Consider the following 16,659-nt stretch of genomic DNA (forward strand, 5'->3'; position numbering starts at 1 on the left):
CTTCCAGTGATGGACCAAGTTTTGTCAAATTCTGTCTCCACAACACCTCTCCTATCCGTCCCCTTCTCTCCGTTCATCCTACCACTGTGTTAGTTCATATCCCTTTCGCCTCTCACCTACCCTGTTGTAATAGTCTCCTAATTGGTTTCCCTGGCACCATTCTTTGTCCTCTGTAATCCTTGCTTTGCAAAGCTATCAAAGTCATCTTCCTGAGACCTAGATCTGACTGTGCTACTCCTTCCTCAGAAACTTTCAGTGGTTCCTTGTTGCTTGTAGGATGAAATATAAACTTCTCTGCCTGACATTTAGGACTGCTTCAGTCTCTTTCTGGTTGATCTGTCCAGCCTAATTTCATTATTACTTCCTATGAATCCCCCAGGGTTCTGTTCTGACTGGCCTGTTTGCCACTCCACAAACCTAACTTGGTTACTCCTATCTTCCTTCCATTCTTTTGTTCAGGCTTTCCCCCCATGCCTGGAAATGCCTCTTCTTCTCATTTCTGCTTTTGAGAACTCTTATCTGATCACCAGGCTCAGCTCAGGCACTGCCTCCTTTATGAACCCTTCCTCTGTAGCTACTAGCGTTCTTTACTTCTTTAGCTGTTCCTAGAGCTGTTTGTCTGATTTCTGTTTTTCTCCCTTCCCAACCATGTTTCGCACTTATCTATATTCATGTTGCATCCCCACAGTGGAATATTAGCTCTTTGACCAAATACATGATTCATTTTCGCCTTTGTAGTCCAAAAGCCTGGCTCACTACTCAGCAAATGGCGTAATAATTACTCATTGAATCAAATAGTAGTCAGGGCAAGGCATTTATGGAGATAAATGTAATACGAATTGAAATATGGTAGCCTTAAAAGAGCCCAAAATGCCAAGAGAGTTTATGAAATTACTTTTTCTCATGCCATAACCGGAATACACATTTTCCTGCCTGTTCTTTGTTCTTGGGACATTGCCATCCTTCTGTGATAACAGTTTGAAAGGATCATATTTCCTAATGATGGGTTACTATGGAGTTCTGAACTTGGAGAGAGGAAGACACAAGTCCAAATTCTATCTCAGACACTTTTTAGCTGTGTAACCCACAGCAATCACTTGACCTCCATCAAACTTGTGCAAAATGGTGATGAATAATCATAGCTACCATTTATATAGCAATTACTATGTTCCAGACAGCAGCTAGGTGGCGCAGTGGACATAGCTCTGTCGGGGCTGAATCAGGAAGACCTGAGTTTGAAATTGATCTCAGACATCTGTTAGTTGTGTGACCCTGGGCAATGTTGTTTAACCTCTGTTTGCTTCATTTAAGGGCAGCTAGGTGGTGCAGTGGATAGAGCACCAGTGCAGGAGGACCTGAGTTTAAATCTTATCTCAGACACTTGACACTCACTAGCTGTGTGACCTTGGGCAAGTCACTTAACCCCAATTGCGTTATCCTGGGCCATCTCCAGTTATCCTGATGAGTATCTGGTCACTGGATTCAGATGGCTCTGGAGGAGAAGTGAGGCTGGTGACCTGCACAGCCCTCCCTCACTCAAAAACAAAGTCAAGTGCAAATCATGTCATCATTTCTCTGATGCCATGGTCTTCTTTGGTAACAAAGGATGAACATATACTATGTTCCAGGCACTATACTAAATAAACACTATATAATTTGATCCTCACAACAGCTCTGTGAGGTACATACTATTATTAACTTCATTTTACAAATGAAAAAAGAGGTGAACTGCCCAGGGTCACACAGCTAATAATAATAATGATGATAGTAATAATAGTTAACATTTATATAGTGCTTACTATGTGCCAAGCGCTGTGCTAAGCGCTTTACAATTATCTCATTTGATCCTCACAATCCTGGGAGGTGAGTGCTCTTGTCATCCCCATTTTACAGATGAGAAAACTGAGTCTGAGAGAGGTCAAGTGACTTGCTCAAAGTAACACAGCCGGTAACGTTCAGAAGCTGGATTTGAATTTAGATCTTCCTAACTCTATGCCTGGATCTCTATCCACTGCACCACTTAGTTACCTGCTTTTTAACTCCTACTTCCCAGCACTGTTATGAGGATCTAATGATAGAACATCTATGAAACACTATAAACCTTAAAGCACCATTGAAATGCTTACTGTTATTATGTCTTTGGGTAGAGTGAGTATGCCACAAGATTTCAGTCTCTTGGCAAGGAGAAAAACAAGGAGACAGATACCTTTTGGAACTCACATAAAAGTTATTTTTTGTTGGAACTTTAGTGTTATACAATGAAAAGCTGAAGCAGACAATTAATGGTCTGCTTTTGATGTCCTGTATCTTGTTTGTAATTAAAGAGAAAGAAATTTGTGGAGTTACTTACAGAGTAATTCTTTATGATTCGCTTCTGTGGAAGACAATGCCATGCTACTAACCTCTTATGGAAAACCTGTCCTGGAGAAATGCATGTTTCCATGTCCCCAGGATTGTTTTTCACATTCATAAAAACAGGGCAAATACATGTATTTGATGCATAGGAAATTGTAACAAAAGCCTATTATATTTTCTCAGGTGCATACTTAAAAGTGGTTAATGGCAGACTCAGAAGTTGTGGCTTATTGGATCAGGCACCCTCTGACTCTTGGAATTGTTTTCTTCAAATTATGTCTCATCTGGACTGTGTATTAGAGATTTTTTTAGGGCATTTTAGATACAAAGAGAAATGGAATTGGTTTTTGTGCATTGAAAAAATAATCATCATATTTGCAAAATGTAGAGCCATTTTCTTGAATTATACGTTTTCCTTCCCCATTGATGCTTCGAGTCACTGGATTCCCACTAATCTTCCTTCAGTACATAAGGGTATTTAGAGGCTATAACTTGAGAAGTAGTTAGTTGTTAATGAAGGTGTAGAGAGATGACTATGGTAACATGTTGCCTCTTCTACCCATGGAAGGAATGTCAGATTGGGAATGAAGGGACCTGTGTTCTGACCCTGTCTCTTTCACTCTGAGAGTCTAGGCTAGTCTTTCCAAGCCTTATCTTAAAGATATTGAGACAGGACTAGATAACCTACAAGATCCCATCTAGCTCTGATCTGATTATATAGCACTTTAAGCTTTGAAAAGCACTTTACATACATGATCCTGTATCATCCTTACCATACTCCCATGAGGTAGGTCCCTCAGGTATTATTATTTTCTTCATTGTGGGCCATCTCTAGTCATTCTGATCTATATCTTGCCCCTGGACCCAGATGGCTGTAGAGGAGGAAGTGAGGCTGGTGACTTTGCTCTGCCCTCCCCCTCATTTAAACCCAATTCACTTGCAAGTCATGGCATTGTCTTCCTGATGTCATGGTCCTCTTCAAGAACAAAGGACAAACAGCATTAACAGTCTTCATTGTACAGATGAAGAAACAAAGTCCACACAGCTAGTAAGTGCCATAGGCACCATTTGTACCCAGGTCTTTCTAACTCCAGGTCTAGCACTCTCCATACTATACCATGATCTTAGAGTCCAGAACCTAACAGTTTATGGACCACTGTTCTGATTCATTTTTCTCACTTCTGGTTTATTCATTCACAACCATTCTAGGAAGATGAAAATCTGACTTATCTAAGCCAGTTAGAAAAGAACCACCAACAGTCTCCCTTAGTAATTTATTCCAGGGTTTGGGGTGGGAGGATACTTGGTTGTTTTCCTGGATATAACAGTCCTTTGTGTCCTTAATAAGAATTGACTTACCTCTTCTCCTTCTCTTCCGCAGAATAAATGCATAGTAAGTAAAACAACCCAACACAGCATCCCAGTTTATAGTTTCTCAATGGTTTTCTTTTTCTTTTCTTGTAGAATATGGCTCAGCCCTTTATATCCACGACTACCATATGGAACACCCAGTACTCATGGTGAATCACCAACACACTTCAAATCTGATCTCATAAGTTACTTAATGGCTTACAATGCTCCTCCTCTCAAAGAATGGACAGATATCATCCAAGAGCATGACCTTTCTGAAACAAGGTAGGCTTTTTTCAATATGGTAATTTATTAAGTGCCTACTATATGTTGGGCACTATGTTAGGTGCTGGGGAACATGGGGGCAAAAATGAAGCAGTCCTTGTTTTCAAGGAACTTAAGTTCTCCTAAAGGAAATAATATTTCCATAGGTAGGAAAATGCAAAGTAAATATAAAATAATTATTGAGAGTGAGGAGGCAGTAGCATAAATACAAAATAATGGCTGCTGGAGTTTGGGGTAAGAAGAGATCTGACAATAGTAGCTATTTCTCTGAAATCATGTGTAAACAGGGGTTTTAAAACGTAGAGAACCCAAATTTCTATAAACTTGGATGGGGAAAAATTATATCATTATTTCATTATAACTGATTACCTTTGCAATCTTTTGTATCTTATTGCATTTAAAAACATTATTCTAAGAAAGGGTCCATAATTAGCAGAAGGGCCTATTCACTCCATTCTGATTTAAAGACACAACAAAAATCTTGAGGTCCTGCATAAGGTCTTTCCTGTGTATGTGTTAAGGAATGATGGCACAATATTTATCTGAATATGTTTGTTTTTTTCCCCTCTGTCCTTTTTTCAAAATGTGCTCCAATTTACCCTCGCCTCATGTTTTTCCAGCTTTACAATGGGAAAAAGTGAAGCCTCCTGCCTCCCTTCTTCATGAGGACCCAGAAATCAAACTTCTAAACCCTATAGGACTCTAATGCTGCTTTTTGGTGGGGCATGCCCCATTTTGCCTTGCCTTATAGTTATTTTTTTTTTTGTCTTATGTCCTCTGATAGATTATGAGCTCATTCAGGGCAGAGAAGGTGTCTTATTCATTTTTGTAGCCTTGTTTGATGTCTTGTTTGTAGAAAGTGCTCAGTGAATTGAATGAATGAATGAAGAGGATAAAACAGAGAATGGGGACTTAAATTTCCAGCGGCAAATTGATGGACAGGAAAGAGGCTAGAGAGGAAAGTGTAGAGTATGATTTTGTTCAGTATTGTAAACTCCCTACAGGCAGCAGCTTTCTAGTCCTTTTTCCCATGATGCCTTGCACCTTGTAGATGCCCAGTAAATATTTCTTGAATATAAATTGTTTTTAATGTTTTAACATTCTGAACTTAAACACCAAATAAAATGAGCATTTCCTCCATATGCCTTGCAGAGCCAAAGAGGGGATGATAGATGAAAATGAGTCTCTTTTATGAAGAGCTTGCCATTTCTAAAAGTTGGGGTTTTTTTTGTTTTGTTTTGTTTTGCTTTTGGCAAAGAAACTTTTAAAAACACAATGTCCTGCAAATAGTAGGTGTTCTGTAATTTTCTTCTGATTAATTGAAAACACTACCTCTTCCTCAAATGAAATGCTATCTTTGAATATAAATTATTCCTTCCTTGGGGGCACTGTATTTAAAGCAAGGTGTGGGAATGTTACACATCTTAAGTTTTTGACTTAAATTCTGTCTCTTTAGTTACCAAAACCCAGAGTAGCTTTACATTTTATCTCTTATCTCTGATGGTTTTTAGGGTTTATCTTATTGGGTCAACTCCTGGACGATTTCAAGGGAATCATAAAGAAGACTGGGGCCATTTTCGGCTTAGGAAGGTAATGGAACTTTTAATTTTTTGTTTGTTTGTTTTTCTTAGATTGTAAACTTCTTGAGAATAGGGATGTATTCCCTAGCTGTGTGCCCTGGAGTTAATCGTTCTGTATCTCAGCTTTTTCATCTGTAAAATAAGAGCCCCTTGCTCCCAGGTGTGTTGGGAGGATTAAACAAGGAAATATGTACAGCGTTTTGCAAACCTTAAAGTACTATGTAAACGCTGACTGTTACTATTGTAGCTGTTATTGTTATTTACATTACTTTTTATTAATAACTATGAAAATTATAATAGTGATTTTTAGACAGTAACAACAGTCTCTGTCATGATATCCCAAGTATCTAGCCACAGTGGCTGGCACATAGTAGGTGCTTAATAAATAATTGTGGATTGATTCTTTCTGTTCATGTATGCTTTCCTTCATCTTTTATTTACGTGTCCATGCTTTTATAAGTTTGTTGAGGCTGTCTTTTATGATGCTTAGCAAACATATGGTAGGTTTGTAAAAATGTTTGATTACAGATTTCATTGATTTCCTACTTTTTAATTGTTGGCTGTTACTCTTGGAATCCGAGTATCCCTTCATAGGATAGGGCTAGAACACTAATTGATTTAGGGGAAGCTAGGTGAAAGAGTGGCCTGGAATACTTGAGTTCAGATCTGGTCTCAGATGCTTACTAGCTGTGTGATCCTGGGCAAGTCACTTAACCTGTTTGTCTCAGTTTATTCATCTGTAAAAAGAGCTGGAGAAGGAAATGACAGACCACTCCAGTATCTTTGCCAAGAAAATGCTAAATAGATTCACAAAAAGGTGAGTGCTACTGAACAACAATGATAATTGATTTAGAGCAGGTAAAATAAGAGGCTTGAATTAGTTGATATCAAAAGGTCTGTTCTAATTCTTAACTCCTGTGACCTGTGGTTTTGACTCTGTTAATTTTAAAAAAGTATTTATTGATAATTATCTGTTTTTACATCACCTATATTTCTCATTGTATGCCTTCCCTTGTGTGTGATCCTCTATAACCAAGAGTGAAAAAAGAGGAAAAAAAGAGTCTGCAGGACTTACCAACACTGAAAAAATATCTAATATTACCTGTAGTATTCCACACCCATAGTTCTTCATCTCTGCAAAGAAGTGGGGAGAGGTGAAGTACCTTCTCATACTTCTTTGAAGCCAAACTTGGTTATGAAATTATAATTTCATAGAATTGGTTTAAATGGTGGTGTTGTGTTTAAATTATTGTCATCATTGTCTTTCAGCAGGAATTCATTTTTTAAAATCTTTTTATTTATTTTTAGCATTCTTTAAAATTTTTTTTAAAAGTCTTCTTCCCTTTAACCCCTCCCCATTCACTAAGAAGGCAAGCAATTGTAATTCAATATTTCACTTGTGTCTAATTCTTTGTGACCCCTTTTGAGGTTTTCTTGGCAAAGACACTACGCTAGTTTGCCATTTCCTTCTTCAGCTCATTTTACAGAAGAAGAAATTGAGGCAAACAACCTCCAGGGGTCACAGAGCCAGTAAGTGTTTGAGGACAGATTTGAACTCAGGTCTCTTCCTTACTCCATGTTGAGCACTGTGTCCACTGAGCGACCAAGCTGCCCCTAGTTCAAGGTAGCTGATAAGGTGAGTGTCTGATACCAGATTTGAATGAAGTACAGGAGTCCTCCTGACTTGGGGCCCTGATGCTCTGTCCACTGTGCCACAATATTAGTTATACATGTGAAATCATGCAGTATAAATTTTGATATTATAATGTATATTATATTTTGCAAAATATATTTCCATGCCACAAAAAAGCAAGAAAAATAAAAAACGAAAATTATACTTTGCTTTGCACTCAGTTTGTCAGTTCTCTTGCTGGAGGTGTATAGCATTTTCATCAAGAATTGTCTTGATCAGAGTGGCTGCGTTTTTTTTTTCCCCCACAATTGATCATCATAGAGCATTCTCTTGGCTCTGCTCACTTCACTTTGCCTCAGTTCATATCATCAATCATTTATTAAATGCCTACTGTTTGCCACAAATATTTACTATTTGTGCGAAGCCTGTATTAGTTTCTGCTTACTTCATTATTGCAACAAGTTGTATAAGTTGCAGCCATCAACTCTTACAGCGCAACAATAGTCCATTGTATTTCATTTTGCCCCACTTTATTTAGCCATTCCTCAATTGCAGGTGCTCTAAAGGATATATTTCTTAAAGTAAACATCAGTGGGGAAAGGAGGCAGAACTTTCTTTTTCCTTCTGCCCTCCTTCTGGCCTCCCCAGAACCTACCTGTTAGGGGGTAGAGCCAAGATGGTGGAGTAGAAAGACACATATACTCTAGCACTTCCCCCACAGCCCACAAAATACCTGTAAAAAATGACTCTCAATAAAGTCTGGAGCAACAGAACAACAAAGGGAAAGAGGTTTCCAGCCAAAGGTAACCTGGAAGGCCGACAGGGAAGGTCTGTCTCATGGGACACTGAGTAGAGAGGAGCCCAGCCCTGGCCATGTGGCACGGGGAGGAACAGGACCAGAACAAGCCTCCAAGGCAGAATCCCCAGCAAGGAGGGTCCCAGATACCTTAACCCACTAGCAACAAAGAAAGTTCCAGAGTTCAGTGGAGGAAGGCTTTCCCAGCAGGGTGAGAGGGGAAGGGGTTCTTCTAGCAATAGCCCCAGGCAACAGCAGAGATAGCTGCAGCAGACTACAGGCAGCTATGGTGGCCTGGAAGCAACCTGGGTCCATTGTCCAGGCAGCTCAGTTTAAAGCCTCTGGTGTTAGGGAGCAGCTGATCTAAACAGCATCCCTGAGTAACAGCCTGCCCCCCACCCAAAGCCCAGGGGAACTGAGCAGCTGAGTCTAGTCTCTTGACAAAGGATTCAGAAGTCAAGTAACTGGTTGGGAAAATGCCCAAAAAAGGGGAAAAAAATAAGACCACAGAAAGTTACTTTTTTGGTGAACAGGTATCTGCAACCATCCTTTCAGATGAGAAAGAACAAGGCTTACTGTCACAGGAAGTCAAGGCCCTTGCCTCCAGGGCCTCCAAAGTGAACTTAAATTGGCCTCAGCCAATAGAAGAGTTTGAAAAACGAGTTAGCAACTTGCTAAAGGAGAACCAAAAAAAATGCTCAGGAAAATAACACCTTTATAAAGAGGCTAACTCAGTCGGAAAAAAGAGGTCCAAAAAGCCAGTGACGAGGAGGCTTTAAAAAGCAGAATTAGCCAAATGGAGGAGAACGTTTAAAAGCTCACTGAATAAAATAGTTCTCTGAAAGAGAGAATTGAGTTCAGGGAAATGAATGACTATGAGATAAACCAAGCAGTTAGAAAACAAAACCAAAAATTTGAAAAAATAGATGATAATGTGAAACATCTCATTGGAAAAACAACTGACCTGGAAAATAGATCTAGGAGAGATAATTTAAAAATTATGGGACTACCTGAAAGCCATGATCAAAAAAAGCCTCAACATTATCTTCCATGAAATTATCAAAGAAAACTGTCCTGAAATTCTGGAACCAGAAGGCAAAATAAATATTGAAAGAATCCACTGATCACTTCCTGAAAGAGACCCGAAAAGAGAAACTCCTAGGAATATTGTGGCCAAATTTCAGAGTTCCCAGGTCAAGGAGAAAATACTGCAAGCAACTAGAAAGAAACAATTTGAGTATTGTGGAAATACAATGAGGATAACACAGGATGTGGCAGCTTCAACATTAAAGGATTGAAGGGCTTGGAATAGGATATTCCAGAAGTCAAAGGAACTGGAATTAAAACCAAGAATCACCTACCCAGCGAAACTGAGTATAATACTTCAAGGGAATTAAATGGTCATTCAGTGATATATAGAGGACTTTCAAGCATTCATGATGAAAAGACCAGAGCTGAAGAAAAAATTTGATTTTCAAACACAGGAATCAGGAGAAGCATGAAAAGGTAAACAGAAAAGAGAAATCATAAAAGACTTTCTAAAGCTGAAACTGTTTATATTCTTACATGGAAAGAAAATATTTATAACTCTTGAGACTTTTCTCAGTATTTGGGTAGGTGGAGGGATTGTATATACACACATACATACGCATACACACACCCACACCCACACAGACACACAGAGAGCATGGGTTGTGTTGAATCAGAAGAGATGATATCCACAAAAAAAATAAAATAAGAACCTACCAGTTAAGTCTGTTTCTTTTCAGAATATTATAGTTTCTGACTTTCATAGTAAGAGAGTTCTTACTATTGGGAGTCTATCTGAAGAAGGAAAAGAGTGTTAATAAAATTTATTGCTGTGTATTGCAAATGGATTTAATTTAAACAGTTAGTTTTTAAATGCCCTGAAGGGGATTCCAGTTACAAAAGTTACCTTTGTTCCTGATGTGAAAAATCATGGAAAAAGGCAACAAATAGAATTAAGTAGACTTAACTCATTTGGAAATGATGTTAATAGTTGATGTTTTATAACTTTCTCATTAGGGCATAATTTGCAGCCCTTAGTAAATCCTAGCGTGACTTCCTATGTCTTAATCGCTATGTAAATCTTATCTTTTACCTTTGCTGTAGCTAATGGATATAATGCAAGAATTCCTTGGAGACCATGGTTGGGGCCTATATGCCAAGAAAGGTACCTGGTACCATTTTTTTAAAAGCATTAATGCTTAAAAAAAACCATTAGGATAATTAATAGCAAGTGACTAACCATAATTATCTACTAGTACTATTTAATAAAATCCCTATTGTAGCATGTGAATAGATTGGACTTGAATAGACTTGGATAGACAGCTAGGTGGTACAGTGGATAGAGGGCCAGGCCTGGAGTTAGGAAGACTCATCTTCCTGAGTTCTAATTTGGTCTCCCAACACTTAGTAGCTTTGTGAACAAGAGTGATTCACTTAATCCTGTTTGCTTCAGTTTCCTCATTTGTAAAACATGCTGGAGAAGGAAATGGCAAACCACTTCAGTGTCTTTGCCAAGAAAATCCCCAATAGGATCAGGAAGAGTTGGACATATCTGAAAACATCTGAACAACAACAAGACTTGGGGTTTAAAAGACCTGAGTTCAAATGTTGCCTCACACACTTCCTGTGGCCCTGGGTAACACATATTTCCATGTTAGCCATGCTGCCCCCTTCCTCAAAAAAAGAAAAATAAATTATGTGAAAAAAAATCATGTTATTTTCCTCCCCCTCCACCCTACTCCTTCACCCCTACCTCCAGTCATTTCTGAGATCCCTTTCTTATCTTTTATGTGCCCTTGATAAGGGTCACAGAATGTTATGGCTAGAAGTAGTATCTCCATAGAGGTCTTCTAGCTTAGCTCCACTATTACACAAATAGATGAGGCCTAGGAAGGGAAAGCAATTTCCCCATTCTCATATAGTGAGTAGTGGACATGGGATTTGAACCTGTTTGCTCTGATTCCAGCATTAGAATGACGAACATTTTGGTGTATTCTTTATGGTTATATGTGTCTAAATGTGAAATTATTCTACCATTTAATCAGACTTCCCTCAGCTATCTTGCTGATGCGAGCATAGCGTACAGGAAAAAAACACTGAGCTTAAATTTCATCTTCCAGTTCATAAGTCCAAAGCTTGAAGGGACATTATAAGTCATTTCTTTTAGTATTTCTATTTTACATATGAGGAAACTGAGGCCCATAAAGGTTCAATGACTGATCCAAGGTAATGCACATATTAAGTGATGGAGCAGGAACTGGAACTTGGATTTTGTGACCCACTTTTAGTATTTCAAACTTTGTATTTTTTCTGTTGTTTCAGGGCACGGCTTGGATCCTTACTTTGAAATCTGGTTTTAGGGAAGTAATTTTGCTTCTCTGAGTTTCAGGTGCCTTAACTCTGAAATGGGGACAGTAATGCTGGCATGACCCATGACAGGAGGTTGTTCTCAAAAAAGACTTTTATGAACTACAGACTTATTCCATGCTGTTTTCTTTATCAGAGTTTGAGTATATGATGGGATTGGGAAATTTAGATCTAGACCTATTTTAAATATCTCCAGTGGGGTGGGGGGAGGAGCCAAGATGGCGGAGTAGAAAGACACACATATGCTAGCTCCGAAACCCACAACCCATAAAATACCTGTAAAGAAGAACTCCCAACAAATTCGGGAGCAGTAGAAGCCACAGAACAACGGAGTGGAGGAGATTTCTGTTCCAGAGAGATCTGAAAACCTGACCCGAAAGGTCTGTCACGCATAGGACCCGGAGCAGAGTCCAGCCCTGCCTTGGCTGCAGGCCACTGAGAGGAGCAGATCCAAGCAGGCTTCAGGGATGGAATCTCCAGCAGCCGCACAGGTCCCTCCACCCATGGGCACTAAAGGTTAGTGAGAGAGTCTTTTTGGCTCGCCTAGAGGGGAGCGGGGTGTCTCCATAACTCAGGCCCCCTCAGGAGGCAGCAGCAGGGGCGGTGGTGGACTGGGGCTCCCAAAGCAGGCAGGAGCATGGATCCATTGTTGAAGGTCTCTGCATAAACCCCCTGAGGGAACTAAGCCCCTGAGTGGTGGCCCTGCCCCCACCTGAGCAGCTGAACTTAATCTCACACTGAATAGCAGCCCTGCCCCCACCCAAAGCCCTGAGGCTGGGAAACAGCATTTGAATCTCAGACCCCAAGCGCTGGCTGGGAGGATCTGGAGGCAGAAGAGAATACTCAGAAGTCAAGTCACTGGCTGGGAAAATGCCCAGAAAAGGGAAAAAAAATAAGACCATAGAAGGCTACTTTCTTGGTGAACAGGTATCTCCTCCCTTCCTTTCTGATGAGGAAGAACAATGCTTACCATCAGGGAAAGACACAGAAGGCAAGGCTTCTGTATCCCAAACATCCAGAATAAATATTCCATGGGCTCAGGCCATGGAAGAGCTCAAAAAGGATTTTGAAAATCAAGTTAGAGAGGTGGAGGAAAAACTGGGAACAGAAATGAGAGAGATGAAAGAAAAGCATAAAAAGCAGGTCAACACCTTGGTAAAGGAGACCCCAAAAAATGCTGAAGAAATTAATACCTTGAAAAATAGGCTAACTCAATTGGCAAAAGAGGTTCAAAAAGCCAGTGAGGAGAAGAATGCTTTCAAAAGCAGAATTGGCCAAATGGAAAAGGAGGTTCAAAAGCTCACTGAAGAAAATAGTTCTTTCAAAATTAGAATGGAACAGATGGAGGCTAATGACTTTATGAGAAACCAAGAAATCACAAAACAAAACCAAAAGAATGAAAAAATGGAAGATAATGTGCAATATCTCATTGGAAAAACAACTGACCTGAAAAAGAGATCCAGGAGAGAAAATTTAAAAATTATGGGACTACCTGAAAGCCATGATCAAAAAAGGAGCCTTAGATGTCATCTTTCATGAAATTATCAAGGAAAACTGCCCTGATATTCTAGAACCAGAGGGCAAAATAAGTATTCAAGGAATCCATCAATCACCGCCTGAAAGAGATCCAAAAAGAGAAACTCCTAGGAACATTGTGGCCAAATTCCAGAGTTCCCAGGTCAAGGAGAAAATATTGCAAGCAGCTAGAAAGAAACAATTCAAGTACTGTGGAAATACAATCAGGATAACACAAGATCTAGCAGCTTCTACATTAAGGGATCAAAGGGCATGGAATAGGATATTCCAGAAGTCAAAGGAACTAGGATTAAAACCAAGAATCACCTACCCAGCAAAACTGAGTATAATACTTCAGGGGAAAAATTGGTCTTTCAATGAAATAGAGGACTTTGTGCAAGCATTCTTGATGAAAAGACCAGAGCTGAAAAGAAAATTTGACTTTCAAACACAAGAATGAAGAGAAGCATGAAAAGGTAAACAGCAAAGAGAAGTCTTAAGGGACTTTACTAAAGTTGAACTGTTTACATTCCTACTGGAAAGAGTAACTCCTGAAACTTTTCAGTATCTGGGTAGGTGGGATTACATACACATACACACATGCACACGCATGCACACACAGACAGAGAGCACAGAGTGAATGAAATAGGATGGAATCATATCTTTAAAAAAAAATGAAATTAAGCAGTGAGAGAGAAATATATTGGGGGGAGAAATGGAATGGGGCAAATTATCTCTCATAAAAGAGGCTAGTAAAAGACTTTTCAGTGGAGGGAAAAAGGGGAGAGGTGAGAGAAAAAAAATGAAGCTTACTCATCACATTTAACTAAAGGAAGGAATAAAATGCACACTCATTTTGGCATGAAAATCTATCTTACAATACAGGATAGTGGGGGAGAAGGGGATAAGCCGGGTGGGGGGGTATGATGGAAGGGAGGGCTATGGGAGGAGGGAGCAATCTGAAGTCAACACTCTTGGGGAGGGACAGGATCAAAAGAGAGAATAGAAGCAATGGGGGGGGCAGGATAGGATGGAGGGAAATATAGTTAGTCTTATGCAACACAACTATTATGGAATTCATTTGCAAAACTACACAGATATGGCCTATATGGAATTGCTTGCCTTCCCAAAGAGAATGGGTGTGGAGGGAGGGATGAATAGAAGTTGGAACTCAACGTTATAGGAACAACTGTTGAGTACTGTTCTTGCTACTAGGAAATAAGAAATACAGGTAATGGGTACAGAAAGTTATCTGGCCCTACAGGACAAAAGAGAAGATGGGGACAAGGGAAGGGAGGGATGTTAGAAGAGAGGGCAGATTGGTGATAGGGGCAATCAGAATGCTCGGTTTTTTGAGGTGGGGGGAGGGGAAAAATGGGGAGAAAACTTGGAACCCAAAATTTTGTGAAAATGAATGTTAAAAGTTAAATAAATTTTAAAAAAGTAAAAGGAAAAAATTAAATATCTCGAGTCAAAAATGTTGGACAAAAATCTTTCTATTAAGACAATTAAAAATCAGTAATTAATTTGTAGGTTGGTGGAATTTCTTGAACAAGTCACCATGCCCTATTTTTACAAAAACTCTGTTGATCATTTCCTTTTATTATTATTTAAATTTAGCACGTGTTAGAATAAAGAATCTTTAGAAGTTTAAAAAACATAAATGCACCGATTATTTCTGCGTGTAGGTTGAAGCATGATTTTTTTTCACTTAATTTGTTTTTCTTTTTTTTGGGGGGGGGGGCAGCATGGCTAATATGGAAATATGTTTTGCATGACTTCACATGAATGATTAATATATTGTTACCTTCTCGATGGGTAGGGGAAGGGGCTTGAGGGAAGAAAAGAATTTAGAACTCAATATTTTTTAAAAGTGCTGAAAGTAAATAAAAATTTAGAAAGAAAAGTAGCAACCACACTTAGGGGGAGAAACAAATTTTTGTCTAATCTTTTTTCCAAAAATAGTGAAATTCATTAGATTTTTAAAATTTTCTTTTTTCCAAGAATTAAGAATTTCAGATAAGCAGAGTGCTCAGTATCTCTCCAAAGATGACTCCAGTTTTTGTTTTGGGCTATATGAGCTTATGATGCCTAATAACAACTTTCTTCTCCCACAGCTTCTGAAAGAACACACCTCATTGGTACCTGAGCAGCAATCATGGCCTATCATAGGCCAGTTTTCAAGCATTGGTTCTTTGGGAGCTGATGAGTCTAAATGGCTTTGTGCTGAGTTTAAAGACAGCCTGGTGATTCTGGGAAATTGTGGAAAGACTCAAGGACAGCATGATGCTCCTCTCCATTTGGTAGGTATCTTTCTGTATCCAGTTGGTGAATTTTTACATCTTCGGGGTGGTGAGAAAAGAGCACAGGCTGTGGCATCCAGGAGATGTGGATGGTTGTCCTAGCTCAGTTGCTTGCTACTATTGGTATAAAGTCGATTAACCTCTTTGGAGCTCAGTTTGCCCATTTGTAAAGAGAAGATGACCTTTAAAGTCTCTTTTGGCTCAGATTCTTTGATTCTAAGTACATTTAATAGAGATATTCAAGGATTTGAATGGAGGCTGTAACTTTTCATCACCATCTAGGGAGAGGCTGTATGCAAAGGTTGAAGATTTGACTTAGGGTCATGCCTCTGTCACTGTGTGATCCTGGTTGACTCACTTCACTCAGCTAATTGGTACAATGATTAAAGCACTGGTTCTGGAGTTAAGAAGACCTGAGTTCAAATCCAACCTCAGACACTTATTACCTGTGTGATCCTAGTCAGTTCACTTAACTTTGATTTGCCTCAGTCTCCTCAACTGTAAAGTGAATATAATGATAGCACCCACCTCCCAAGGTTATTGTGAAAATCAAATGAAATTGTATTAGAAAAGCACTTGACCTATGGTAGGCACTTAATCAGTGCCTACTCCCTTCCTCCCCTTCCCCTTTTCTTGTTTGTATAATGTACATTATCTATCTCCTTGGTTGTTAGGGGGGCCTCAGTTTTCTCATTTGCAGTATAAAATTGTTGAACTATATATTCTTTAATATCCTGTTCATCTCTAATATTAAAAACTCAAAATGATACACAGTGTGCTTTGTAATTTTGTGCTAAGTTCATACACATGTGAGCTCCTGTTTTTGGTTGTTGCTCTAAGCTGACATTAAGATTGTGATCCGAGCACTGCTATTCCATCACAGACTAGCCCAGTACTTTGACTCAGTTGCAAGTCTTTTCTGAGTCATCATGGACACTATTAAATATTTAGAGAGTTATAGGTTAGTAATTAACTTTCCATTTATTTAAGGTTAATTTAAGGAAAAATTAAATCTAAGATTACGTAGGTGGGGTTTTTTTTCCTCCCCCTTTTCAGTTCCCGGTAAGCTTGTTTGACTTTTGCATTTTTGATAAGATAGGCCTTTATTTTTCGAGTAGCATTTTGTAAAGCTTTAAAAGGCTAAATATTAACTTTTTATGAAGCTTTCTTTTGCATGAAACTAATTGGTTTATGTCATTTGGAATAATTCATGCTTTTAAAAATAGAGTTTTTTCTTTAAGTTCAGTTCAATGAAAATTCATTGAGTGCCTATTTAAATATGTGCAGGGGATTGTGCCAGAAGACAAATAAGGAATAATCCCTGTCTTCATAAAGTTCACAAACTAGTTGGAGAATGTATTCAGCTAAAAGACAAAATGACATATGATGAGTAAATAGAAGCAAACATAATGACATGAGAAATCCAGAGAAGGTAGAGTTCTAGTT

At 38.9% G+C, this 16,659-nt stretch overlaps 1 protein-coding gene and 1 long non-coding RNA gene across 18 annotated transcripts in view; one reads left to right on the plus strand and one right to left on the minus strand.

Moving 5' to 3' along the window:
* The window catches only part of LOC140513281 (uncharacterized), a 40,847-nt gene extending 37,022 nt beyond the window's left edge, over nucleotides 1-3,825 (minus strand). The window contains exon 1 of the long non-coding RNA XR_011970129.1: nucleotides 3,715-3,825. This is a non-coding gene — a long non-coding RNA (uncharacterized lncRNA). The remainder of the gene's footprint in view (nucleotides 1-3,714) is intronic.
* TDP1 (tyrosyl-DNA phosphodiesterase 1) overlaps nucleotides 1-16,659 on the plus strand; it is a 181,345-nt gene that overhangs the window by 47,058 nt on the left and 117,628 nt on the right. For all 17 annotated transcript variants that reach the window (XR_011970128.1, XR_011970127.1, XM_072622825.1 and 14 more), the window contains 3 exons: nucleotides 3,820-3,990; nucleotides 5,502-5,580; nucleotides 15,028-15,213. Coding sequence is in view for 15 of the 17 variants with exons in the window: in XM_072622825.1 (XP_072478926.1) it covers nucleotides 3,820-3,990; nucleotides 5,502-5,580; nucleotides 15,028-15,213 (436 nt within the window). In the remaining 2 variants the exon portion in view is untranslated. The remainder of the gene's footprint in view (nucleotides 1-3,819; nucleotides 3,991-5,501; nucleotides 5,581-15,027; nucleotides 15,214-16,659) is intronic.

The sequence above is a fragment of the Notamacropus eugenii genome, chromosome 7 (assembly GCF_028372415.1).
Source record: "Notamacropus eugenii isolate mMacEug1 chromosome 7, mMacEug1.pri_v2, whole genome shotgun sequence".
NCBI lineage: Eukaryota > Metazoa > Chordata > Mammalia > Diprotodontia > Macropodidae > Notamacropus > Notamacropus eugenii.